General features: G+C 43.9%; 1 protein-coding gene and 1 pseudogene across 1 annotated transcript in view; both read right to left on the bottom strand.

Moving 5' to 3' along the window:
- Positions 1-270: 270 nt before the first annotated feature.
- LOC129827384 (protocadherin-15-like) overlaps positions 271-27,528 on the bottom strand; it is a 315,230-nt gene continuing 287,972 nt past the window's right edge. The window contains exons 33-38 of the mRNA XM_055888368.1: positions 26,791-26,901; positions 17,361-17,382; positions 16,868-16,906; positions 8,730-8,803; positions 6,004-6,136; positions 271-1,590 (exon numbers count right to left, since the gene is read on the bottom strand). Coding sequence (XP_055744343.1) covers positions 1,021-1,590; positions 6,004-6,136; positions 8,730-8,803; positions 16,868-16,906; positions 17,361-17,382; positions 26,791-26,901 — 949 coding nt within the window. The 3' untranslated portion in view covers positions 271-1,020. The remainder of the gene's footprint in view (positions 1,591-6,003; positions 6,137-8,729; positions 8,804-16,867; positions 16,907-17,360; positions 17,383-26,790; positions 26,902-27,528) is intronic.
- Positions 19,636-25,192, bottom strand: LOC129827527 (protocadherin-15-like; annotated as a pseudogene).

The raw sequence follows: 27,528 nt of genomic DNA, 5'->3' as shown, positions 1-27,528 counted from the left end.
GGCGACTTAATTAAATCAATCAAATGGATGTTTGATATGTTCTCCTTCTAGATCCATTAAAAATTAACACCTTCTCCTGAAGTTCATCAATATCATAATGTTGATTCTCAGAGCAGAAGCAAACACATGGAAATTGAACTGACTGTAATGTCAATTTTACCTGGGCATAGCATAGACTGGGGTTTTGGGATTTGGCATACTTCTCTCTGCAAACAAAGGGATTTTTAACCATTTCGGAGAGGGAAAAAGGACTAGATGAATAGAAGTAGCAACAGTTTGATGAGAAATGTTTATTTCTGTTTCCATCATTAGGTTGAAGACGTATTTGATATATTTGTGAAGGCAGCACTAGAACAAAGATTACTGCATTGGTTTTTCATGTGCTTATAAACATCACACGGCCATTACGAATATCCATTCAAAACCAGACCACAACCAGAATTGTTATTTCAAGACATGGCAAATATGCAATATGCAGCAAACAGGATAGTATTTGAAATGTCCCTCAAAAATGTAACAATCTGTATAAAAATGAGAAAAATAACACTGTATTCGAGTCTGAGTGACTCTTCTGATTGGGGCACAGGTAAAGGCCTACGTGGACAGCAAGTGCATCCCAGATCAAGACACCTCTGTGTCGCCGAGACATTTTCATGAACTCCTCTTAGGAAAGAACCTTCTACAAGTGACAATATTGGGAAAAAAGCATGTTTTATCCGAAGTAAACTCAAAATTGTTAGTATTCTCTATTTAAAGGAAACCTAACAGCTTACTGGTTGCAAAAACTTTTGGATGAATGTACAGTAGCTAAATAGAGAAAAGACCATTTTTAAGATTAAGCCAATTAATTGCGATGTTGCTTTCGTTGGCAACACTTAACAAGAAACCAGTGGATTACTGATAAATAAATGCAAATATAATGCTGAAATAAAGTGCAATTCAATTGAGATTTATGCCATGAATAAAGTCATTGGGGACAATACTAAAAAGTTAATTTTGTCACAAGTGAAAATACAAAAGTCACAGTTTTGTCATTGGTATGTGCAGATTGTTCCAGGGCCCCATCCATAGCTCTTCCTCATCGGAATACGTGCGATCGCTCTGAGATTCTAAAGGTTCTCTCACCTCCTCATTGTCCACTGTTGACTCCTGCTCCTCTGCGTTCCACGTTCTCTCGCTCCTGGCCTTGGCGATGTTGGACTTGGACGCAATGCTCTCAGCGCCCGTGGTGCTGGAGGCCAGGGAGCCGCTGGAGGGCTGGGTGTTTAGGTTCTTGTCGGCCGAGGACGTGGTCGCCACGGGGCTGTTGAGCGGCAGTCTCTCCTCATGAGTCACCGCCAGTTTGTCTAGTTTCTTAAAGTGCTTGCCCAGGCGCACTGGGGAGTTGACCTTGATGTTGTTTGAGTGGGCGGCCCGGCGGGTGCGTATGACTGAGCCGTTCTGTGCCAGGTACACGCTGCCGTTGACGTTGCTGTGGTTGGTCAGATTAGACAGCCGGTTCCTTTGGGGCTCCGGAGCACTGTCCTCCCCAGTGGAACTGGTCTCATACTCCCTGTCCACCACCAGCTTGATCCGCTTCTTCCTCCCGTACTGAACAACAACAACAAGCAGACAGATATACACTGAGTGTACAAAACATTAGGAACACCTTCCTAATATTGAGTTGAATTGCCCCCCCCCCCCCTAGTTTTGACCTCAGAACAGCCTCCATTCGTCAGGGCATGGATTCTACAAGTTGTCAAAAGCATTCCATAGGGATGCTGGCCCATGTTGACTCCAATGCTTCTCCCAGTTGTGTCAAGTTGGCTGGATGTCCTTTGGGTGGTGGACCATTCTTGATACACACAGGAAACTGTTGAGCATGAAAAACCCAGCAGCGTTGCAGTTCTTGACACAAACCGGTGCGCCAGGCACCTACTACCATACCCCGTTCAAAGGCACTTAAATATTTTGTCTTTCCCATTCACCCTCTGTATGGCACACATACACAATCCATGCCTCAATTGTCTCAAGGCTTGAAAATCCTTCTTTAACCTATCTCATCCACTTAATCTACACTGATTAAAGTGGATTTAACAAGTGACATCAATAAGGGATCATTGCTTTCACCTGGATTCACCTGGTCAGTCGATAACATTGAAAGAGCAGGTGTTCTTAATGTTTTGTACACTCAGTGTATGAGAGACATGAAGCTTAACATCAAGACATTATTAAAGACACTCAGTGCACATTGTCAAGCTGGATAAGGAGCTGTTGGAGGAAATGACTATATCTTCTGAGGTGAATTAACCATCATCTTTTGTGCTTCTTCACACAGACGGATGAGAAGCAATCATTAACCATTTACTGAGAGCTTTAGAAGGAGGAATGGGATTATCACATCACAGGACATTGCTTCCACTATTCATGAAAGAAAAGGCAGCAGCTAAAAAGAGAAGAGGGGAAGAGAGGCCATGCGGTTTGGACTCTGTAATTGGCTAAAATGGCTTCTATTACAATAATACATTCCACTCAAATAATTGCAAACGCAATCAAGGCATTCGGAGATCTTACTTAATGGGATCGGAATTCAATTGAATTAAGATGTTAGGGCTTCATCTTCCTCTTCTTCCTCTGTGCTATGCTCCAAGCTGTTTCCATAACTACCGCTGGACGGTCTCGCCGTCGTGGCTCCCTCCTTATCATCCTCAGGGGTAGGGGACAGGGTCATCTGAGGTTTCCATGATGCTACCTCTGACCTCTGTTGAGCCTCGTCTCTTTCCTGTTGAGACCATTGTAAGGCTCCCACTGGACCTCTTGGACGATGACCCTTCACTCCTCAGATGACTCTCCGCTCTCAGCCTCCTCTTCCTCCTCCCCCGAGGACTCCTCCTCTTCCTCGCTCTCCTCTTCGATGGTGTTCTCAGGCCCTAAAGTGTGTGAGGAAGTTGTGGGTCTAGGACTTCTTGTCCAGGTGGATCTAAAGCTCCTGGAGCTTGGTACAGAGACTTACTCTGCTAAGAGAAGATCTCTGTTCTGTCCCACTGTGCTGTGTATCAGAGGATGTTCTCCACTGTCCTGTCTACTCTGACTGCGGCTGGAGACCACAGAGGATCTCCTGTTGGACGACGGCGTCTGTGACCGTGTCCCTGACTCTGTGTCCGCCTCTGCAGACGTCACACTCCTCTTGTCTTCTTCAGTCTCTGATCCTGACCTTTATCGGACTCTTTCTCCTCAGAATCCCCAGCCTCTCTCTCTCTCTCTCTGTCTGGGACTCCTCCTATCTCAGACTACTCCTCAGAATCCCCAGCCTCTCTCTCTCTCTCTCTGTCTGGGACTCCTCCTATCTCAGACTACTCCTCAGAATCCCCAGCCTCTCTCTCTCTCTCTCTGTCTGGGACTCCTCCTATCTCAGACTACTCCTCAGAATCCCCATCTGACTTTGACCTCTCCTCCTCCTCCTCAGAATCTCCCTGGCTCTCCCCCTGCTCTGGGTCTGAATCCACAGCCCTTTCCTGGGCCTCCTCTCCTCCAAAGTCTCCTTCAGAGTAGCCCCTGCAATCCAGTGTGGCGGATGAAGCTGTGCTCATACACCTCCTGTCTGAGAAGGCCTCCCCTGGGACCCTGCTGCAGAGCTGCTGCAGTCCTATTCACGACTGTCCCCCGCCAGGGAGGCCTGCCACCTCTACTCCCTCTCAGAGTCACTGGAGAATTGGGATCTGGAACCATACATTCTCTGCTCAGCTACAGAGCTCACACTGAGGATATCCTCCTCTCTTGAATCCTGCTTGATATGTTTATACAGTTGAAGTCGGAAGTTTACATACATTTAGGTTGGTTTGTTCACAAATTTCTTGTGAACAAACTATAGTTTTGGCAAGTCGGTTAGGACATCTACTTTGTGGACGATGCAAGTAATTTTTCCAACAATTGTTTACAGACAGATTATTTCAATTAAAATTCACCGTATCACAATTCCAGTGGGTCAGAAGTTTACATACACTAAGTTGACTGTGCCTTTAAACAGCTTGGAAAATTCTAGAAAATTATGTAATGGCTTTAGAAGCTTATGTTAGGCTAATTGACATCATTTGAGTCAATTGGAGGTGTACCCGTGGATGTATTTCAAGGCCTACCTTCAAACTCAGTACTTTTTTGCTTGACATCATGGGAAAATTTTAAAAAATCAGCAAAGACCTCAGAAAAAAAAATTGTAGACCTCCACAAGTCTGGTTCATCCTTGGGAGCAATTTCCAAACGCTTAAAGGTACCACGTTCATCTGTACAAACAATAGTAAGCAAGTATAAACACCATGGGACTACGCAGCTGTCATACCGCTCAGGAAAGAGACGCGTTCTGTCTCCTAGAGATGAACGTACTTTGGTGCGAAAAGTTAAAATCAATCCCAGAACAGCAACATAGGACCTTGTGAAGATGCTGGAGGAAACAGGTACTGAAGTATCTATATCCACAGTAAAACGAGTCCCATGTCGACATAACCTGAAAGGCCGCTCAGCAAGGAAGAAGCCACTGCTCCCAAACCTCCATAAAAAAGCCGGACTACGGTTTGCAACTGCACATGGGGACAAAGATCGTACTTTTTGGAGAAATGTCCTCTGGTCTGATGAAACAAAAATAGAACTGTTTGTCCATAATGCCCATCATTATGTTTGGGGGGAAAAGGGGGACGCTTGCAAGACAAAGAACACCATCACAACCGTGAAGCACAGGGGAGGCAGCATCATGATGTGGGGGTGCTTTGCTGCAGGAGGGACTGGTGCACTTCACAAAATAGGTGGCTTCATGAGACAGGAAAATTATGTGGATATATTGAAGCAACATCTCAAGACATCAGTCAGGAAGTTAAAGCTTGGTCGCAAATGGGTCTTCCAAATGGACAATGCATACTTCCAAAGTTGTGGTAAACTGGCTTAAGGACAACAAAGTCAAGGTATTGGAGTGGCCATCACAAAGCCCTGACCTCAATTCTATAGAACATTTGTGGGCAGAACTGAAAAAGCATGTGCAAGCAAGGAGGCCTACAAACCTGACTCAGTTACACCATCTCTGTCAGGAGGAATGGGCCAAAATTCACCCAACCTATTGTGGGAAGCTTGTGGAAGGCTACCCGAAACGTTGGACCCAAGTTAAACAATTTAAAGGCAATGCTACCAAATACTAATTGAGTGTATGTAAACTTCTGACCCACTGGGAATGTGATGAAATAAATACAAGCTGAAATAAATAATTCTCTCTACTCTTATTCTGACATTTCACTTTCTTAAAATAAAGTGGTGATCTTACCTGACCTAAGAGTGAATTTTTACTAGGATTAAATGTCAGGAATTGTGAAAAACGGAGTTTAAATGTATTTGGATAAGGTGTATGTAATCTTCTGACTTCAACTGTACGTCTCGGCACCTTCACCAACCACTGTTTCACCGAGGGCTTGGCCTCGTCCCAGGCCTGGAAGTAGCTACCATCTATGTTCATCCTCAGCATGCTGTCGGAGCACTAGGCCTTAATTAGTTCAGGGAAGTCCCCACCATCTCCTCCGTCCCTCCGATCATTGGAGAAGAACTTCAAGGGGAATATCCTGGCTTTGTTACACGGGGGGTGGAGTGAGGGGGGCTCACCAGGAAATTGCAGAGTTTCATGACTGTCTTTAGTTTCTGAGCAGCCGTAGAGGAGTGGTGGGGCCAAGGGAGTCTGCTGCAGCAGCAGTGCTGGTGGTGGCTGTTCCTGCACTGGCCTGGGACGGGGGGACTGCAGGTCTCCGAGTACCTGTTGGGGGGGGGGGGCACTGAGGGGGCTGCGGGGTGGTCCTCTGCCCCACCTAGATGGCCTCCTCCCACCATGCATGGCCACCTATGTTACAGTCACATCAGCCCAAGCTACCGTTAAAGCCACTGTTGACCATTCACCATTACTGACCCATTACTGAACCAAGCAGGGGTTCCTCCAGGGACATACTTTTCATTGAATTCAAAGGTGCATCATTTTGAATCATACAAATCTGCTACCTCTCCATCCGACTCCTGTGGACTGCAATAGTAGTAGCTCCCATCGTCTTCCACAATCACCTCTCCGTACTCATCATACAGGCCTGTCGGAGATATCAACTTCCTGCGACTACCATACTGAGGCAGCTCATACCTGTAGGGAGACACAACGGTTTAGTTACGTACTGACTGACACACATACACAGACACATACACAGACACAGACACACACACAGACACACACACAGACACAGACACACACACAGACACACACACACACACACACACAGACAGACAGACCGACAGACAGACAATGCATGCACGCACGTACGCACACACACACTAGCAGCCATAACATCATTTATTCAACCTCTGTCCATACACATTTATCAGTATAATCCTGCCATTTGTTTTTCAGAAGCGAGTGTGAAACAGAAGATGTGATTCGGCCCGGGTCTCCAGTGGCTCCTGGATAACAGAAAGAGTGAGAGGTGGGCGGTAAAGGAGGCTCCTTATGGGATTTTACAGTCATTACCCGAGACAGGCTATTTCTTTTCTCGGTCTTTGTTCAGCCTGTCTTTAGTGCCAGAGGGGGGCAGACAAGGCGTACAATAAGATCCAGGGCCCACTCTCTACAGAGCGTAGAAGTCAGTTCCCTATGAGCCCAGATTAAAGACTTTGAGTGCTCCTAGGGAGAAACCGTCTGCTAAAACAGAAACAGACCATCAGCTTAACAGGGCTGACTGTGACTGTATGGACACAGGGGTGTGGTGACCTTTAACTTACACTCTTAAGAAGGTGCCTGGAAGAACCTTTTTGGTGGCCACAGAGGCGGAACCTTTCCAGTTGAAAAAGGTATTTGAGAAACCTCTGTGTAAAGGTTCAAACCGGGACACTTTTGTGATTGGAAGGGTTCCATTTTTTTTCTTTTTTTATAACATAGTGTTGAGGTAGCAGCCTATCAGATTGGAGGTGTGGCTTATTGGAGGAGTGGCTTTATGATAGTTATTTTTGGTCCCCTGTTAGCGTAAATGTCATTACTGTTCATCACGTTAAGTTCGTACACTACAATTGAAATGTTCCATGAATATCTATGCTTATTACATATTCTAAAATAATATGAACATTACTGACATACTGTAATAAAGTGTTAACTACTCCAACTTCAGGGTTCACATAAGCTCTTGGGGAACTGAAGCTACAAACTCCTCACTGACTCTACAAAACTGTCAGCGTTCAACCTTAACATTGGACGACGATACAACAGAACAGATGAACAAAAATGACATTTACTTTAATGGGTGGCCCAAAAAATACTGATCCGCAAGCCATGCCTCTAATAAGCCACGCCTTTGCTCCAGTGTTCCTCCAGGAACACGTTGCTACATTGAACCAATAAAGGTTCCCCTCCAAGAACCACTCAACTAATCGAAGATGAAAATATGAACCATTGACTAGCAATGAGGGTTCCTTGAGGGGTTCCTTGAGGATCTTCAGCCAGAAGACTATTACCCACATCTCAACCCAAACGTGAGCCAGACTCAAATTTTATTCATAGTGGTCAGTGTGAAGCGAAACATTAGCATTTTGAGAGACCCGCTACATAGCAGAGAGAAAAATAACACGCGGTATGGCTGAAGTCAGAGGCTGGACATTGTATTTAAAAGGTGAAAAGCTGCGTATAGAGAGAGAGCGTGAGGAGAGAGAGGAGAGACAGGGGAGAGAGTGAAGAGCGAGAGGAGAGAGAGAAGAGAGAGGGAGTGAGGAGAGAGGAGACAGTGAGGAGAGAGAGGGGAAAGAGGAGAGAGAGAGGAGATAGATTGAGGAGAGAGAGGAGAGAGAGAGAAGAAAGAGAAAGGAGAGAGAGACACTCAGAGACAGTGAGAGGTAAATGTATCTGCTGCTACAGCATATAGAAATCCGAATCGTTCCGTCTCTACATCAGGGGTGTCAAACTCATTCCATGGAGGGCCTAGTGTCTGCAAGTTTGAGTTTTTTCCTTTCAATTAAGCCCTAGAAAACCAGATGTGGGGTGTTCCTTGCTAATTAGTAACCATAATTCATCAATCAAGTACAGGGGAAGAGTGAAAACCTGCAGACACTCGGCCATCCGTAGAATGAGTTTGACACACGTGCTCTATAACTATCATCCTCTCACTTGGGTGCTGGAGGGGCTACATCTTAAGAGCTCAATTCCACAACATTCAATCTGCATCAACACTCCTTGTTGTTCTCCTGTTGTTAGATAACATGCGGACGATGCTCAATGTAACGTGCTAAGTGAGTGATTAGCCTGGCTATCATTGTGCCAGGAGACCTAAATGGGGTCTCTAGTGTCTTAAAATGAAATTATGGAATTCATCACATGTGGCAACAAACGACAATTTGAATTATTTCGTCTGAAGCTATCATTATGTATTCTGACCTGAACGCTTCACTTCAAGGCTGTTCGGAAACTACTTCCGATTTTTCAGTCTGGAGGCCTGTTGTGTCGAGAGCTGTTTGTTATGGATGGGTATTTAACTCTAAATTAGTTTCCGGACTCTGCAGACCAACTGAGTTTCCCTGGTGTGAGGTGAACTGTCGGCACTCACAGGATCAGTAAGGCCTCAGGAACAAAAACACACACAAACACACACTGTGCAGAGACACACCGTACACAGACACACCGTGCACAGACACAGCGTGCACAGACACAGCCATGCATGCAAGAAAACATGCACACACACACACGCACATTCCCTTACCCATGGTCATAATTATAATACTCCTGGGTGTAATAGTCCTGGCCAGGATCGATACCAGACTCAATAGAGAGCTCCTGTTGTGGGTAAAGAAGAGGTATTAGTTAAGACAATGAATTTGAAGGAAAACAAGAGAAGACCATCAAACAGGCTTTATTAAAGGAGGATTCTTCACTACTTTGGATAGCAAAGGGAGAGAGAGAAAGAGAAACAGAGACAGAGACAGAGTCTAAACAACACAAAAACAACACTAGACACTATGGAACACAAAGCTTTTACTAGCTCATCATGGAATATACAAGGTCTGAGGTCATCTGCCTTTGGCCTAAAGAGCAGGAACCCAGACATCATCAAAGACATTGGAAATACAGACATTGTCATTCTACAAGAACCATGGTATAAAGGAGATGGACCCACTGGTTGCCCTCTAGGTTACAGAGAGCTGGTAGTCCCATCCACCAAACTACCAGGTGTGACACAGGGAAGAGCCTCAGGGGGTATGCTAATTTGGTATAGAGCAGACCTAACCCACTCTATTAAATTAGCCAAAACAGGACAATTTTACATCTAGCTAGAAATTAGTAAGGAAATGATATCAACAGAGAAAAATGTCCTCATATGTGCTACCTACAGTATCACACCAATAGAATCCCCATACTTTAACGATGACAGCTTCTCCATCCTAGAGGGGGAGATCAACAATTTCCAGGCCCAGGGAAATGTACTAGTCTGTGGCTACCTAATAGGCCAGAACTGGACAAGAACCTGACACCCTCAGCACACGGGGGGGGGGAAACACCTACCTGGAGGTGACAGCATTCCCTCCCCCATATTCCCCCCTAGAAACAACTACGACAACATAACCAACAGAAATGGGTCACAACTCCTGCAGCTCTGTTGGATGCTGGGTATGTACATAGTCACTGGTAGGGTTCGACGGCACTTCTTTTGTATGTACACCTATAGCTCATCTCTTGGCAGTAGTACTGTAGACTACTTTATTATTGACCTCAACCCAGAGTCTCTCAGAGCGTTCACAGTCAGTCCACTGATACCCCTATCAGATCACAGCAAAATCACACTGTTTGAACAGAGCTATGCTAAATCATGAGGCATTAAAGTCAAAGGAACAGAATAATATTAGGAAATGCTATAGATGGAAGGAAAGTAGTGTAAATCTACCCCAAAAAGTTTAGACAACAACAAATTCAATCCCTTCTAGACAATTTCCTGGACAAAATGTTTCACTGTAATAGTCACTTAGAAATGTCCTTGTTTTTGAAAGAAAAGCAAAAAAATTTGTCCATTAAAATAACATCAAATTGATCAGAAATACAGTGTAGACATTGTTAATGTTGTAAATGACTATTGTAGCTGGAAACGACTGATTTTTAATGGAATATCTACATAGGCGTACAGAGGCCCATTATCAGCAACCATCACTCCTGTGTTCCAATGACACGTTGTGTTAGCTATAGAGGTCGACCAATGATTTTTCAACGCTGATACTGATACCGATTATTGGAGGACCAAAAAAAGCCAATACCGAATAATCGGACGATTTATATACACTGCTCAAAAAAATAAAGGGAACACTTAAACAACACAATGTAACTCCAAGTCAGTCACACTTCTGTGAAATCAAACTGTCCACTTAGGAAGCAACACTGATTGACAATAAATTTCACACGCTGTTGTGCAAATGGAATAGACAAAAGGTGGAAATTATAGGCAATTAGCAAGACACCCCCAAAAAAGGAGTGATTCTGCAGGTGGTGACCACAGACCACTTCTCAGTTCCTATGCTTCCTGGCTGATGTTTTGGTCACTTTTGAATGCTGGCGGTGCTCTCACTCTAGTGGTAGCATGAGACGGAGTCTACAACCCACACAAGTGGCTCAGGTAGTGCAGTTCATCCAGGATGACACATCAATGCGAGCTGTGGCAAAAAGGTTTGCTGTGTCTGTCAGCGTAGTGTCCAGAGCATGGAGGCGCTACCAGGAGACAGGCCAGTACATCAGGAGACGTGGAGGAGGCCGTAGGAGGGCAACAACCCAGCAGCAGGACCGCTACCTCCGCCTTTGTGCAAGGAGGTGCACTGCCAGCGTCCTGCAAAATGACCTCCAGCAGGCCACAAATGTGCACAACGGGCTCGATTGCTCGTTCACAGGCCCTACAAATGAAAAAAACCTTTAGCTAGCAAGTCTTTTCTTGCTGCGTAACGCGCGTGGAAGACACCGACCCTCTCCTGTTCCAAGCATTAGTTTAGCCTGTTATATTTCTCCGGTCATCTTTTCACTCGTTATAGGAGTTACAAACATCACAAAGTAGTTAATTTAAAGCGTTTTATAGCAATTTATATCCGTTTAGTGCGATTTTGGGACATTTATTTTTGCAACGATGTGAAAAGTTGGTCACGCTTTTCAGTTCATCCCGAACGTAGTTGACATTTCCACATGGCAAGAGGACAGCTTTCCACCAAAAGACGATTTCTCCCAAGAAAGGATCCTTTGCCCAAGATACTGATGGAAGAACAGCTCAAGGTAGGACATTTTTATTATGATAAATCGTGTTTCTGTCGAAACATTTTAGTGGCTTAGGACGCCATGTTTTTTGACGTAGCTTCGCTTGGCGCAAACTGTATTGAAAAGTAAGGATAAATTAAAAAATGTAATAACGCAATTGTATTAAGAATTAAATTGTCTATCAATCCCTGTCCACCCTATATTTTTTAGTCACGTTTATGAGTATTTATGTATAAGAGTAGATCACTGTCTAAGTGGCGCAAGGACGTTTTCTTTACCAGCTTGTCTACATTTCACATTGTCTAACCATGATTTTGGTGGCTAAATATAAACATTTTCGATCAAACTGTATATGCATGTTGTAATGTGATGTTACAGGAGTGTCATCGGAAGAATTCTGAGAAGGTTAGTGAAAAAATTAATATCTTTTGGCGATGTTGACTTTTATCGCTCACTTTGGCTAGAATCAATGCTGGGCTGCTAATTGCTATGTGCTAAGCTAATATAACGATTTATTGTGTTTTCGCTGTAAGACACTTAGAAAATCTGAAATATTGTCTGTATTCACAGGATCTGTGTCTTTCGATTCGTGTATGCTGTGTATTTTTACGAAATGTTTGATGATTAGTAGTTAGGTAAACACGTTGCTCATTGTAATTATTCTAGTCCATTTGTGATGGTGGGTGCAATTGTAAACTATGCCATCTACCTGAAATATGCACTTTTTTCTAACAAAACCTATCCCATACCATAAATATGTTATCAGACTGTCATCTAATGAGTTTTTTTGTTGGTTAGGGGCTATAAATATCTTAGTTTAGCCGAATTGGTGATGGCTACTGGTGTTGGTGGACAAATAAAAGATGGTGGAATATGCTAATGTGTTTTTAGGTAATAGATGTACATCTTTACATATTGTGTCTTCCCTGTAAAACATTTTAAAAATCGGAAATGTTGACTGGATTCATAAGATCTGTGTCTTTCATTAGCTGTATTGGACTTTAATGTGTGAAAGTTAAATATTTTAAAAAAATATTTTTTTTGAATTTCGCGGCACTGGTTTTTCAGTGGGGGGGGGGGGGGAGTGCCGCTAGCGGCACGCTGATCCTAGACAGGTTAACACCATTATCCCAGAAACCCTAGACGCACTCAATTAGCATACCGCTCAAACAGATCCACAGATGATGGAATCTCTATTGCACTCCACACTGCCCTTTCCCACCTGGACAAAAGGAACACCTACGTGAGAATGCTATTCATTGACTACAGCTCAGCATTCAACACCATAGTGCCCTCAAAGCTCATCACTAAGCTAAGGATTCTGGGACTAAACACCTCCCTCTGCAACTGGATCCTGGACTTCCTGACGGGCCACCCCCCAGGTGGTTAGGTTAGGCAGCAACACATCTGCCACGCTGATTCTCAACACTGGAGCCCCTCAGGGGTGTGTGCTCAGTCCCCTCCTGTACTCCCTGTTCACCCATGACTGCATGGCCAGGCACGACTCCAACACCGTCTTTAAGTTTGCAGACGACACAACAGTGGTAGGCCTGATCATTGACAACAACGAGGCAGCCTATAGTGAGGAGGTCAGAGACCTGGCCGGGTGGTGCCAGAATAACAACCTATCCCTCAACGTGATCAAGACAAAGGAGATGATTGTGGACTACAAGAAAAGGAGGACCGAGCATGCACCCATTCTCATCGACTGTGCTGTAGTGGAGCAGGTTGGGAGCTTCAAGTTCCTTGGTGTCCACATCACCAACAAACTAGAATGGTCCAAACACACCAAGACAGTTGTGAAGAGGGCATGGCAAAACCTATTCCCCCTCAGGAGACTGAAAAGATTTGGCATGGGTCCTCAGGTCCTCAAAAGGTTCTACAGCTGCAACATTGAGCTCATCCTGATTGGTTGCATCACTGCCTTGTGCGGCAACCGCTTGGCCTCCGACCGCAAGGCACTACAGAGGATAGTGCGTTCGGCCCAGTACATCACTGGGGCTAAGCTGCCTGCCATCCAGGGCCTCTACACCAGGCAGTGTCAGAGAAAAGCCCTAAAAATTGTCAAAGAGCCCAGCCACCCCAGTCATAGACTGTTCTCTCTGCTACCGCATGGCAAGCGGTACCGGAGCGCGAAGTCTAGGACCAAAAGGCTTCTCAACAGCTTTTACCCCCAAGCCATAAGACTCCTGAACAGGTAATCAAATGGCTACCCAGACTATTTGCATTGTGTCCCGCCACCCCCCTTTTACGCTGCTGCTACTCTCTGTTTATCATCTATGCATAGTCACTTTAACTATACCTTCATGTACATATTACCTCAATAAGTCCGACTAACCGGTGCCCCCACAAATTGACTCTGTACCGGTATTGTTTACCTAATAGCTATTTTTTACTTAAAAACTGCACTGTTGGTTAGGGCTTGTAAGTACGCATTTCACTGTAAGGTCCTGTTGTCCTGTTGGCGCACGTAACAAATAAACTTTGATTTGATTTGATTGGTCTGACATATAGCACGCGTCTGTCTATTGGAACTGGTCAGTATGTCTAGTTAATCGTGTCAAACACTGCTTTAAAAAAAAATATTGCATAGTAAAACTGCATAAACTTAATGTAAAGTTAAAGTGTACTGTTAGCTAGCTAACATTAACTGGCTGGCTCGCTAGCTAACGTTATGTGTATGCTCTCCACTTTCTGGAGGACCAAGTTTTGAAATCAGTGGAATTCGAGTATGATAGCTAAGGAGATGGAGAAAACACCAGTCTGGATTACATCGTCAAACTAAGGGCAACCATGCATAGTATCAGACAGGAGACGCGTCCAACCATGATGTATACTGGTAAGATAGTCTAGCTAGCTACATTTTCAGATAATACATGTTTCTAATTCTGACAGAACGTGGTTTAATTTCAAGTGTACTGTTAGCTAGCTAACGTTAGCTGGCTGGGTCGCTAGCTACCGTTGTGTATGATCTTATTCTTTGTATCTCAGATACATTTGCTTGATTAGTTATAGCCATATAACCTTATTGGTTACCTACCTGCAGATTCATGCAGGGTAGTAACATAATGAGTTGTGATTATTGTCCACTGTTTAGCTAGCTATCTAGCTACATGTCTTAACAAAAGACACATTTTGACAAAGTATTTTCCTTTCAAGTTAGTGCACTGTTATCTAGCTAGCTAACGTTAGCTGGCTGGCTCACTAACTAATGTTACGTCATGCGTTAGATTAATTGTTTATCTAGCTACATTTCTTAACAAAAGACTCTCGTCTTAGTGTGCCAGAGCGCAGAATAACTGATGCATTTTTGAACGCTCAACACCCGTTGAATATGTCCGGTGTCAGTAAATGTCGGCAACAAAGCATAATTAAATTATTGCCAGCAGCACAGTTACAATTACCAATGCTTTGGATAAAACGAAAACTGCCTAACCAGCTCTGCAAAGGGGAGTAAAATGGTCAGAGTGGGGTGTTCTCTCATTATGTGTCTGGAAGTAGCTAAACCAATGTTAGCCAGTTAGCTTGGGTACTTGACTGTTATTGTGAGGTCAGAGCTTTCTGAGCAACGCTACTTATTGGCCAGAGCTCCCAGTGTGCGCTCTGAACGTGAAACACTCTGAATGTATGAAATGACAATCTGACAGCACAGTTGGTATCTGGTCACCAATGCGCTGGATAACATAACCAGCTCTGCTAGGGCGAGAAATGTTCTGTGAGCTGTTCTCGCTCTCTAAGAAGTCTGGAAGTAGCCGGCAAGTTAGTACAGAACGCTCGGATCACCCCTTAAAGAGATGGGTGGGGCTAAGGCTTTTTAGGGTGTGAACAATGCTGAATGGGTGTAGACAAAGAAGGACTCTCCAATAGTAGTGTCAAAACACTGAAAGACGGCGTGAAAGACACTTTTCCCAAAAGTGAGTTTACAAGTTGATCAACTTTCGAAACAGAACTACTTTCCCATTGTTTCCTCAAATGCAGTGTATGATATACCATTTTGTAGCTCTGAGTCTTTACTTTTATCCAATGTAAAAAAACAGAAATTCCAGAATCCAGTTGGTGAGTCACATTTCTTTCCACAGGGCCGGGGTGTGAGACAGGGATGTAGCTTAAGCCCCACCCTCTTCAACATATATATCAACAAATTGGTGAGGGCACTAGCACGGTTTGCAGCACCCGGCATCACCCTACTAGAATCGGAAGTAAAATGTCTACTGTTTGTTAATGATCTGGTGCCTCTCTCCCCAACCAAGGATGGCCTAGAGCAGCACCTAGAACTTCTGCCCTGATTCTGTCAGACCTTGGACCTGACAGTAAATCTCAGTAAGACATAAATAATGGTGTTCCAAAAAGGGTCCAGTTGCCAAGACCAAGAATACAAATTCCATCCAGACACCGTTACCCTTGAGCACACAAAAAAACTGTACATACTGTACCTTGGCCTAAACATCAGCGCCACAGGTAACTGGCAAAAAATACTTGAATCAGTTATAGAACCCATTGTCCTTTATGGTTGTGAGGTCTGGGGTCCGCTCACCAACCAAGTGTTCACAAAATGGAACAAACACCAAATTGAGACTCGGCATGCAGAATTCTGCAAAAATATCCTCTGTGTACAACGTAAAACACCAAATAATGCATGCAGAGCAGATAACTGCTAATGATAGCACGCGTTTTTAATCCAGAAAAGAGCTGTTAAATTCTACAGCCACCTAAAAGGAAGCGATTCCCAAACCTTCCATAACAAAGCCATCACCTACAGAGAGATGAACCTGGAGAAGAGCCCCTTAATTAAGCAAGCTGGTCCTGGGGCTCTGTTCACAAACACAAACAGACCCCACAGAGCCCCAGGACAGCAACACAATTAGACCCAACCAAATCATGAGAAAACTAAAAGATAATTACTTGACACATTGGAAAGAATTTACAAAAAGAACAGCGCAAACTAGAACGCTATTCAGCCCTAAACAATGGCAGAATACCTGACCACTGTGACTGACCCAAAATTAAGGAAATCTTTGTCTATGTACAGACTCAGTGACCATAGCCTTGCTAATGAGAAAGGCTGCCGAAGGCAGACCTGGCTCTCAAGAGAAAACAGGCTATGTACACACTACCCACAAAATGAAGTGGAAACTGAGCTGCACTTCCTAACCTCCTGCCAAACGTATGACCATATTAGTGACACATATTTCCCTCAGATTACACAGACCCACAAAGAATTTGAAAACAAAACCCAATTTTCATAAACTCTTATATCCACTGGGTGAAATGCCACAGTGTGCCATCACAGCAGCAAGATTTGTGACCTGTTGCTACAAGAAAAGGGCAACCAGTGAAGAACAAACACCATTGTAAATACAATCCATATTTATGTTTATTTATTTTCCCTTTTGTACTTTAACTATTTGCACATCGCTACAACAATGTATATAGACATAATAAGACATTTGAAATTTGGAAATTCTATGAGTGTAATGTTTTACTGTTAATTTTTATTGTTTATTTCACTTTTGTTTATTATCTATTTCACTTGCTTTTGAAATGTTAACATATGTTTCCCATGCAAATAAAGCCTTTGAATTGAACTGAATTGAATTGAGAGAGAGTATTCTGTACCTCCGGTCTCAGAAGAGAGGGCCTGAGCAACTGCTGTTGCTGCCATAGAGAGAGAGAGTGGACAGTTGAGGAGGAAAAGACAGTCAAAAGGGAAGTAGATAAGAGGAAGGTTTCATTAAACAGATAGTGGATCAATGTAAATATGGATGGGGAAGGGGTAGCAAGCAAGGTCAGGGGGAGTTTCATGGGAAATAGACAGAAGCAACAGCCGGTGTCAGTGAAGTATAATAAGAGAATTTCATAACCAAAACCCAAGGCATTTAATACGAAGGGATGACAGCTTCCGCCATCAGCCAAACCTTTCCAATATCTGTGCATCACATCGCATCCCCAAATATAAGGTGGGAGGTGCATTGGAAGTTTATTTCCATATTTAGTTTTGGTCCTTCTATCAACGCTGTGTCTACAGACAACATGTTAAATAAACTGACAAGTAGGTTCACCATTCAAAAGCAGCAACACCAATTTCAGAGGAATGGAAACACCAACGTACCTCATGATGTCCATACCCGCGCCTGTAGAGGAAGGAACATTGTGGAAATCAGTAAAACACATTGTCAAGATAAAGATTGTCAAAAATAAAGACTGTCAAGATAAAGATTGTCAAAAATAAAGATTGTCAAAAATAAAGATTGTCAAGATAAAGATTGTCAAAAATAAAGATTGTCAAAATTAAAGATTGTCAAAATAAAGATTGTCAAAAATAAAGATTGTCAAGATAAAGATCATCAAAAATAAAGATTGTCAAGATAAAGACTGTCAAGATAAAGATTGTCAAAAATAAAGATTGTCAAGATAAAGACTGTCAAGATAAAGATTATCAAAAATAAAGATTGTCAAGATAAAGATTGGTTGAGCTTGTATTACTTACTGTAGCAGTAATTGGCTGCTTAAATCAAAAGCAGAGAGTGGTCTCCCTTCGCTAAGTTTTCAGTTTCAAGTACATGAGAATTGTAAAGCAGTTGTTCATCTCCTTTTGGAAGGCAATAATATGAATTATTCAGTGCTCTTAAATCTATTCTACCCCTACCCCTCACAAAGAGAGAGAGAGGGGAATAGAGGGGGACAGAGGGAGAGAGAAAGAGAGAGAGAGAGATGGACAGAGAGAGATTAAATTAAATTGTAATTTAATAATCCATAGAATCTAACCACTTCTGGGAAAATTGGAAAACTCTAAACAAACAGCAAAACAAAGAGTTATCTATCCAAAATGGAGATGTATGGATAAACCACATCTCCAATCTTTTTGGCTCTATGACAACAACAAAAATTACATGATCAAATACAAATCCTAGAATCAACTATTAAAAACTACCAGAAACCACTGGATTCTCCAATTACTTTGAATGAACTACAGGGCAAAATACAAACCTTCCAACCCAAAAAGGCATGTGAGTTTGATGGTATCCTCAATAAATGATAAAATATACAGACCACAAATTCCAATTGGCTATACTTAAACTCTTTAACATCATCCTCAGCTCTGGCATATTCCCCAATATTTGGAACCAAGGACTGATCACCCCAATCCACAAAAGTGGAGACAAATTTGACCCCAATAACTACCGTGGGATATGCGTCAACAGCAACCTTGGGAAAATCCTCTGCATTATCATTAACAGCAGACTCATACATTTCCTCAATGAAAACAATGTACTGAGCAAATGTCAAATTGGCATTTTACCAAATTACCGTAAGACAGACCACGTATTCACCCTGCACATCAAAATTGACAAACAAACAAACCAAAACAAAGGCAAAGTCTTCTCATGCTTCATTGATTTCAAAAAAGCTTTTGACTCAATTTGAGGGCCTGCTATACAAATTGATGGAAAGTGGTGTTGGGGGAAAAACATAAGACATTATAAAATCTATGAAAACAAACAACAAGTGTACGGTTTAAACTGGCAAAAAAACACATTTCTTTCCACAGGGCTGTGGGGTGAGACAGGGATGCAGCTTAAGCCCCACCCTCTTCAACATATATATCATCAAATTGGCGAGGACACTAGAACAGTCTGCAGAACCCGGCCTCATCCTACTAGATTCTGAAGTCAAATGTCTATTGTTTGCTGATGATCTGGTGCTTCTGTCCCCAACCAAGGAGGGCCTACAGCAGCACCTAGATCTTCTGCACAGATTCTGTCAGACCTCAGCCCTGACAGTAAATCTCAGTAAGACAAAAATAATGGTATTCCAAAAAAGGGTCCAGTTGCCAGGACCACGAATACAAACTCCATCCAGACATTGTTGCCCTAGAGTACATAGAAAACGACACATACCTCAGCCTAAACATTAACACCACAGGTAACTTCCACAAAGCTGTGAATGATCTGAGAGACAATGCAAGAAGGGCCTAATACGCCATCAAAAGGCACATAAAATTTGACATACCAATTAGGATCTGGCTAAAAACACTTGAATCAGTTATAAACTCAACAAAAAAAGAAACATCCTCTCACGTTCAACTGCGTTTATTTTCAGCAAACTTAACATGTTTAAATATTTGTATGAACATAACAAGATTTAACAACTGAGACATAAACTGAACAAGTTCCACAGACATGTGACTAACAGAAATGGAATAATGTGTCCCAGAACAAAAGTAACAGTCAACATCTGGTATTGCCACCAGCTGCATTATATACTGTAGTGCATCTCCTCCTCATGGACTGCACCAGATTTTCCTGTTCTAGCTGTGAGATGTTACCCTACTCTTCCACCAAGGCAACTGCACATTCCCTGACATTTCTGGGGGGGGGGGGGGGGGGGGGGGGGCCCTAAACCTCACCCTCCGATCCAACAGGTCACAGAAGTGCTCAATGGGTTTGAGATTTGGGCTCTTCGCTGGCAATGGCAGAACACTGACATTCCTGTCTTGCAGAAAATCACGCACAGAACGAGCAGTATGGCTGTTGGCATTGTCATGCTGGAGGGTCATGTCAGGATGAGCCTGCAGGAAGGGTACAACATGAGGGAGGAGGATGTCATCCCTGTAACGCACAGCGTTGAGATTTCTTGCAATGACAACAAGCTCAGTCCGATGATGCTGTGACACACCGCCCCAGACCATGACGGACCCTCCACCTCCAAATCGATCCCGCTCCAGAGTACAGGCCTCGGTGTAACGCTCATTCCTTCGACGATAAACGCGAATCCGACCATCACCCCTGGTGAGACAAAACCGCGACTCGTCAGTGAAGAGCACTTTGCCAGTCCCGTCTTGTCCAGCGATGGTGGGTTTCTGCCCAAAGGCAACGTTGTTGCCGTGGATGTCTGGTGAGGACCTGCCTTACAAAAGGCCTACAAGCCCTCAGTCCAGCCTCTCTCAGCCTATTGCGGACAGTCTGAGCACTGATGGAGGGATTGTGCGTTCCTTGTGTAACTCAGGCAGTTTTTGTTGCCATCCTGTACCTGTCCTAAAGGTGTGATGTTCGGATGTACCGATCCTGTGCAGGTGTTGTTACACGTGGTCTGCCACTGCGAGGATGATCAGCTGTCTGTCCTGTCCTGAAGTTATTTGGATTTTTACGAATTATCTTTGAAAGACAGGGTCCTGAAAAAGGGATGTTTCTTTTTTTGCTGAGATTAGAACCCATTGCCCTTTATGGTTGTGAGGTCTGGGGTCCGCTCACCAACCAAGAATTCACAAAATGGGACAAACACCAAATTGAGACTCGGCATGCAGAATTCTGCAAAAATATCCTCTGTGTACAACGTAAAACACCAAATAATGCATGCAGAGCAGAAATAGGCCGATACTCGCTTATTATCATAATCCAGAAAAGAGCCGTTAAATTCTACAATCACCTAAAAGGAAGCGATTCCCAAACCTTTCATAACAAAGCCATCACCTACAGAGAAATTAACCTGGAGAAGAGCCCCTTAAGCAAGCTGGTCCTGGGGCTCTGTTCACAAACACATACAGACCCCACAGAGCCCCAGGACAGCAACACAATTAGACCCAACCAAATCATGAGAAATCTAAAAGATAATAGATTTTTGACGTGCTGTTCCTTCTTTTTCCGTAGTGTATTTCTGTATTGTTTTAGTGATTCACCATAGTGAAGGCATAACCTCAGATTTTCTGGGTCTCTATGTTTTTGGTTGGACAGGTTTCTCAATTTCGTACTTATGTTTTTGCATTCTTCATCAAACCATTTTGTCATTGTTGTACATTTTCTTCATTTTCTTTTTAGATTTGATATTCTCTCTCAAACACACACAGACACTATTTCTCTCTTTCTTCCATTCTCTCGGTCTCCCGCCTTCCCTCCACAACTAACTGAAGAGGCAGTGTGATATATAGTGGGATGAATGAGGTAAGACTGTGTAATCTAGTGAGCAAAATACAGATGGCTGTGTGGAACCAAGAACCCGATGGTCACTCTGACAGAGCTCCAGCGTTCCTCTGTGGAGATGGGAGAACCTTCCAGAAGGACAACCATCTCTGCAGCACTCTACCAATTAGGCCTTCGTGGTAGAATGACCAGACGGAAGCCACTCCAGAGTTAAAGGCATATGAAAGTCCACGGGGAGTTTGCCAAAAAGACCTAAAGACTCTCAGACCATGAGAATCAAGATTCTCTGGTCTGATTGAACTCTTTGTCCTGAATGCCAAGCGTCACGCCTGGAGGAAACCTGAAACCATCCCTACGGTGAAACATGATGGTGGCAGCATCATGCTGTGGGGATGTTTTTCAGCGGCAGGGACTGGAAGACTAGTCAGGATCGAGGGAAAGATGAACAGAGCAAAGTACAGAGAGATCCTTGATGAAAACCTGCTCCAGAGTACTCAGGACCTCAGAGTGGGGCGAAGGTTCACCTTCCAACAGGACAACGACCCTAAGCACACAGTCAAGATAAAGCAGGAGTGGCTTCAGGACAAGTCTCTGAATGTCCTTAAATGGCCCAGCCGGAGTCCGGACTTGAACCGGATCAAACATCTCTGGGGAGACCTGAAAATAGCTGTGCAGTGACGTTCCCCTTCCAACCGACAGAGCTTGAGAGGATCTGCAGAGAAGAATGAGAGAAACTCCCCAAATACATATTTGCCAAGCTTTTAGTGTCATACCCAAGAAGATTCGAGGCTGTAATCGCTGCCAAAGGTGCTTCAACAAAGTACTGAGTAAAGGGTCTGAATGCTTATGTAAAGGTGAAATTTCATTTTTAAATTTATTTTTGCAAAACTTTCTATCAACCTCTTTTTGCTTTGTCATTATGGCGTTTTGTTTGGAGATTGATAAAAAAATATATATATATATACACATTTTAGAATAAGGATGTAACATAACAAAATGTGGAGAATGTCAAGGGCTCTGAATACTTTTCGAATGCACATACATAAAGTATGTGACTGTGTAATAGATTTGTAAAGTTTGCAAGTTGAATTCCTTCATAACATATTCCTTCAAATGAGATAGCTCTTTAAGTATACACTTGTTAGCACAATACTGTGCGCTAATCTAGAATCCGCATAAAGAAACTATGCGCATTTTCCCACGAGTGGTATGTTTCCACCAAACATACACTACCGTTCAAAGGTTTGGGGTCACTTAGAAATGTCCTTGTTTTGGAAAGAAAAGCACATTTTTTGTCAGTTAAAATAACATCAAATTGATCAGAAATATAGTATAGACGTTGTTAATGTCGTAAATGACTATTGTAGCTGGAAACGGCAGATTTTTTATGGAATATCTACATAGATTTACAGAGGCCCATTATCAGCAACCATAACTCCTGTGTTCCAATGGCACGTTGTGTTAGCTAATCCAAGTTTATAATTTTAAAAGGCTAATTGATCTTTTGCAATTATGTTAGCACAGCTGAAAATTGTTCTGATTAAAGAAGCAATTAAACTGGCCTTCTTTAGACTAGTTGAGTATCTGGAGCGTCAGCATTTGTAGGTTCGATTACAGGCTCAAAATGGCCAGAAACAAAGAACTTTCTTCCGAAACTCGACAGTCTATTCTTGTTCTGAGAAATGAAGGCTATTCCATGCGAGAAATTGCCAAGAAACTGAAGATCTCGTACAACGCTGTGTACTAGTCCCTTCACAGAACAGCGCAAAATGGCTCTAACCAGAATAGAAAGAGGAGTGGGAGGCCCCGGTGCACAATGGAACAAGAGGACAAGTACATTAGAGTGTCTAGTTTGAGAAACAAATGCCTCACAAGTCCTCAACTGGCAGCTTCATTAAATAGTACCTGCAAAAACACCAGTCTCAACGTCAACAGCGAAGAGGCATTTCCGGAATGCTGGCCTTCGTTCATAGCTAACCAGCAAACGTTAATAGATGACCAGCAGGGTCAAATAATAATAATCACAGTGGTTGTAGAGGGTGCAACAGGTCAGCACCTTAGGAGTAAATGTCAGTTGGCTTTTCATAGCCGATCATTCAGGGTTAGAGACAGCAGGTGCGGTAGAGAGAGAGTCGAAAACAGCAGGTCCGAGACAAGGTAGCACATCCTGTGAACAGGTCAGGGTTCCATAGCCACAGGTAGAACAGTTGAAACTGGAGCAGCAGCAGGTGGACTGGGGACAGTAAGGAGTCATCAGGCCAGGTAGTCAGTCCTGAGGCACGGTCCTAGGGCTCAGGTCCTCTGAAATTCCTTATGCGATTTTCAAATTGAACTTAAAAAGGTTGAAATTACTTGAGAAATGAATACACTTTCTTCTTTTAATGAAACGGATGGGTAGAATTCTCTAGATTATTTTCATCTTTAGGTGACCATAAAACCTTACAAGTACAGGCTAAGTTATGACACGGAACAAGACTAGCCATGCAGTCATATATAAAGAAATATCAATCAACATTTCAGATTGAAAACAACTCCCTTAAAAAAAATACATGACAACAAAAAATTACAAAAAATGAAAACACAAGAATGAGAAGAATGGAATCGCAAAAGAACACAAAATGAAGAAGAATAAGAAGAAACAGTCACTGAAGAGAAATAGAAGGAGAGAGTCACATTGCAGTGGACTGAGAGGGGAAGCGTTTCTCCAGCTCTTCCACTAAGGAGTTAATTTTGATGTTTGGCTGGACGTGTACCTGTTTGTACTGTTCCCCAAACGGAGCCTCAGCCTGTAACTCTGCTGTGGTGGGGACTACAGTCTCTGCAATTTCTAGTTCGTCATAGAAGGAGTCCACAGAATCGACAGACCCTTGTGGCTTCAGGACGCTCTGTGGAAGCATCGTTTTTTTGGTCTATTTGATTGCACATGTTGGAAACAGATTTCTCGATGTCGGCGATGTTCTGTATGTTCTTCAGGACCGCCTTCAGCTCCTTCCTGGGGAGCTCGGGGTCGATGGGGAGGGGCGGCGGGGGAGGGTGCAGGGACACAGGTCTCAGGGTGGTCACAGCGGGCGAGGGTGAGCACAAACGCAGATGGACGATTGAGGGATGGGGACATGGGAGGAGGGAAAGGCGGACGAGGGGCAGGGGCAGGGAAAAGGTTTTTGCCGTAGTTAAGGGTGGAGGGGGAATTGGGAGGAGGCATGTAGGGGGGGGGGGCATGGAGGGGGAGGGTGGAGGGGAGCTGGGTGGGGGAGGAGAAGGGGGCACGTCTGGGGGTTCAGGGAAGACCTCCAGGTTGACCTCGTAGGGTTCGGTGGAGGCTGAGTTGTAGCTGGAGAAGCTGGAGCTGCGCAGGATGGGAAGAGTGGGCTTGTGGCTGGGGGGTGAACTACCATCGCTCTGGGTAATAATGACGCAGAGTGGGCCCTCTCTTTCTTGTCCCAGATGGCAGTCCTCTCTACCCAGGATGGAGCCCAGAGACTGGCGGTGGTGCTGGGGGCTGTCTCTACCCAGGATGCAGCCCAGAGACTGGCGCTGGTGCTGGGGGCTGTCTCTACCCAGGATGGAGCCCAGAGACTGGCGGTCCTCTCTGTTTCTACCCAGAATGGAGTCCAGAGACTGCCAGGCCTCTCTGGCCCGGTGCTGGGGGCTGTCGAACCCCAACCCCATCAGAAAGTCGGCAGAGAGAGACCCCTGGGAGTCACGGCTCTGCCTCTGCTTCATCTCCCTCTTGGCCTGCTGCTCAAACTACCTGGCCTGCTCCTTGACGGACATGGGCTTGGGCTCAATTTAGGTGCTGCTCCCCAGGTTTCCCCAGTCCAGGCTGTCCTCTCTGTCCTTCAGCTCAGTCTTCAGCAGCTCCAGCTCCCACTGCACCGGGTCTATCATCACCTGTCTACTCAGAGCATCACACATCTCCTGCCTGTGGAGCCTGGAGGGTAGGGTCCAGGAGTGGCCCGAGCCCCCGCAGTTGAAATTCAGGAAGGGGCCCTCTCTGAGGCCCGCAGTGTTCCGTGGGGGGGGGGGGGGGTAGGTAGGTCCATCGTCCTCTGGTGATGCCCCAGGATCTCTGGGCTGCTGAGAGTGCCCGTGCCTTCGTCAAACAGGGGGTTCTTGGTGGTTAAGGAGTTCTCGTCTGAGGATAACGTGATGTTACTCTCGGACTTGGGCATGTTGTTGAGGAGGATTCCATTGGCACTGGAAAGCTTGTGTGCAGCGATGGCCCCTGTGGCAAATGTGCTTATGAGCCTCTGGCGGTTACCCTCCTCTAGCAGACAGCGCTTGCTCCTGCTTTTATGGAGACGGCAGAGGAGAAAAAGACTTGAAACGATAGAAGGAGGAAAGCTGTGATAGGGAGATAACTTCCAAAGAAAAAGTTTACCATTTACACTTTACTGCCACTAAATAAGCTTAGCGACCTATCGCCTCTCCTAAAACGTTACAAGGCAAAATAAGACCGCAACTGCCAGACTGAACGTGCTCATTGTAATGGCAGGAATGGAATCAATGGAAGGGAGTCAAATGTTTGGTTTCCATATGTGTGATGTGTCTTGATACAATTCCATTTATTCCATTCCAGCCATTACAATGAGCCAGTCCTCCTATAGCTCTTCCCACCAGCCTCCACTGATCTACATACAATTTAAGGGTCTGCTACTTGAATAATAAACAACAACAGACAAGAAGCAGAGACTAAAGGAAAACTCTAATGAGCAACAGTTACAACCTAGTGCTACAACACAAGTACTCACTTCACTCTGGAGGCCAAGGAAGAGAAATGAGGCAATAAGATAGACAGATGAGTATAGCAGGAAAAGCAGGGTGAATCACAGAAATGCTACACACTTTACTGCCGGTAATGGCAGATTTCATTCTCTGAATGTCAACCGCCTGGTTGATGGCTGACAATTTAAAAAACGATTCGCTCTACCATTGCATTGTTTTTGATCAGATAAGGAGGAAGCTACAAGTGAGCACTGAGGGCTTCTTGATCAGCAGAGCGGTTAACCAGGTAATTCTAAAGTCACCCTCGACTCCAGCCTGTTGTGATGTGATCAGGACATATCTTATGGCTTTGCAGCAGCACATGAAGCCAAACCCTGTACTGCTCGATATCTGCCCGCAATGACTGAGCCACTCAACAACCTTATCGATAAAATAAATTATGTTTCACCACGGCACTTACGAATAAGTATTTCAATTATCTTAAATTGACATTAATTTCCCCCTTGTTTTCAGAGCGCTGGCCAGTCTGTTTTGAAGTCAATCGTACTCCATCTTGAACAGTAAAAAATGACAAATAAAACATATCCCAGATGGTATTTTCCTTGCATATGAAATTCTATTAAGTTTATAGTTCATGGAAGCGAGCGAATCTAGAAGGCAGGAAACTGCTGAACCATGGAACGGTGATACCAGCTTTGCCCAGTTACCCCAGTGAAGAACTACACTGAAGCACAGCATGATTTAACCTCACAGATAAACTTAAAACAATGTCTACAGTAGCATATGTTTGACCAAGGAAACCAATCACGCTCAGGAAAGTGGTCCAATTCTAAAATAAACAGAGAATTTGCAAGAACCCACATAATGGGATAAGATAGGATATATTATAAAACTTACATGGTGCTGTCCCCCAGCTCTTCGTACAGGTTGTTGGTGGCAGCAACCACTGATTTGCCAGTAGGGAGGGTCATTTGTATCCGGGCAGTTTTAGCACACTCCGCCTGTCTCCTTAAGTAGTACCGTGGAGAGAAATTCAACGTTAAATTAGTTACGTTAAATTACAGCGTCAGCAAATTCGAAGAGGACACTGCTACATTATAAATGCACACATAAATAAATATCTTGGCACACAGTGGCACCCCGATATAGTCAAAGAAACCAATTGTTGCCGGCACATTTCTTATTTATTGCCTCCGACTGCAGTGTATAACAACAGGTTATGCACTATTCATTTGTTTTAGATTTCGTTGACTTTCCTGATCCCAATCATTGGCTTTGAAAACATGTTTGAGCCACTCAAATATCACATGAATACACATTAGACATGGAAAAATGTGTAGAATTGCACAAAAATAAGCTTTAAACCTGCAACATGCTCTCTCTGCCAAACAGAGGGGGGTGAATAGTTTGTGTCATGAACAGTGTTTGTGCCCATGGAAACAGATGTGCCGCGCACAGCGGGGGGGTGTGAGAGGTTGCTCGTTCTAATATTTCTATATTTGGGATTTGTGTGTATTGTTAGATATTACTGCACTGTTGCAGCTAGGAACATTAGCATTTAGCTACACCCACGATAACATCCGCTAAATATGTATATGCGACCAGTAAAATTGGATTTGATGATTTTAATACTCA

The sequence above is a fragment of the Salvelinus fontinalis genome, chromosome 1, assembly GCF_029448725.1.
Source record: "Salvelinus fontinalis isolate EN_2023a chromosome 1, ASM2944872v1, whole genome shotgun sequence".
NCBI classification, from domain to species: Eukaryota; Metazoa; Chordata; class Actinopteri; order Salmoniformes; family Salmonidae; genus Salvelinus; species Salvelinus fontinalis.
Note: the sequence above shows the minus strand (reverse complement) of the source record. Positions and strands in the feature narration are given on the sequence as shown.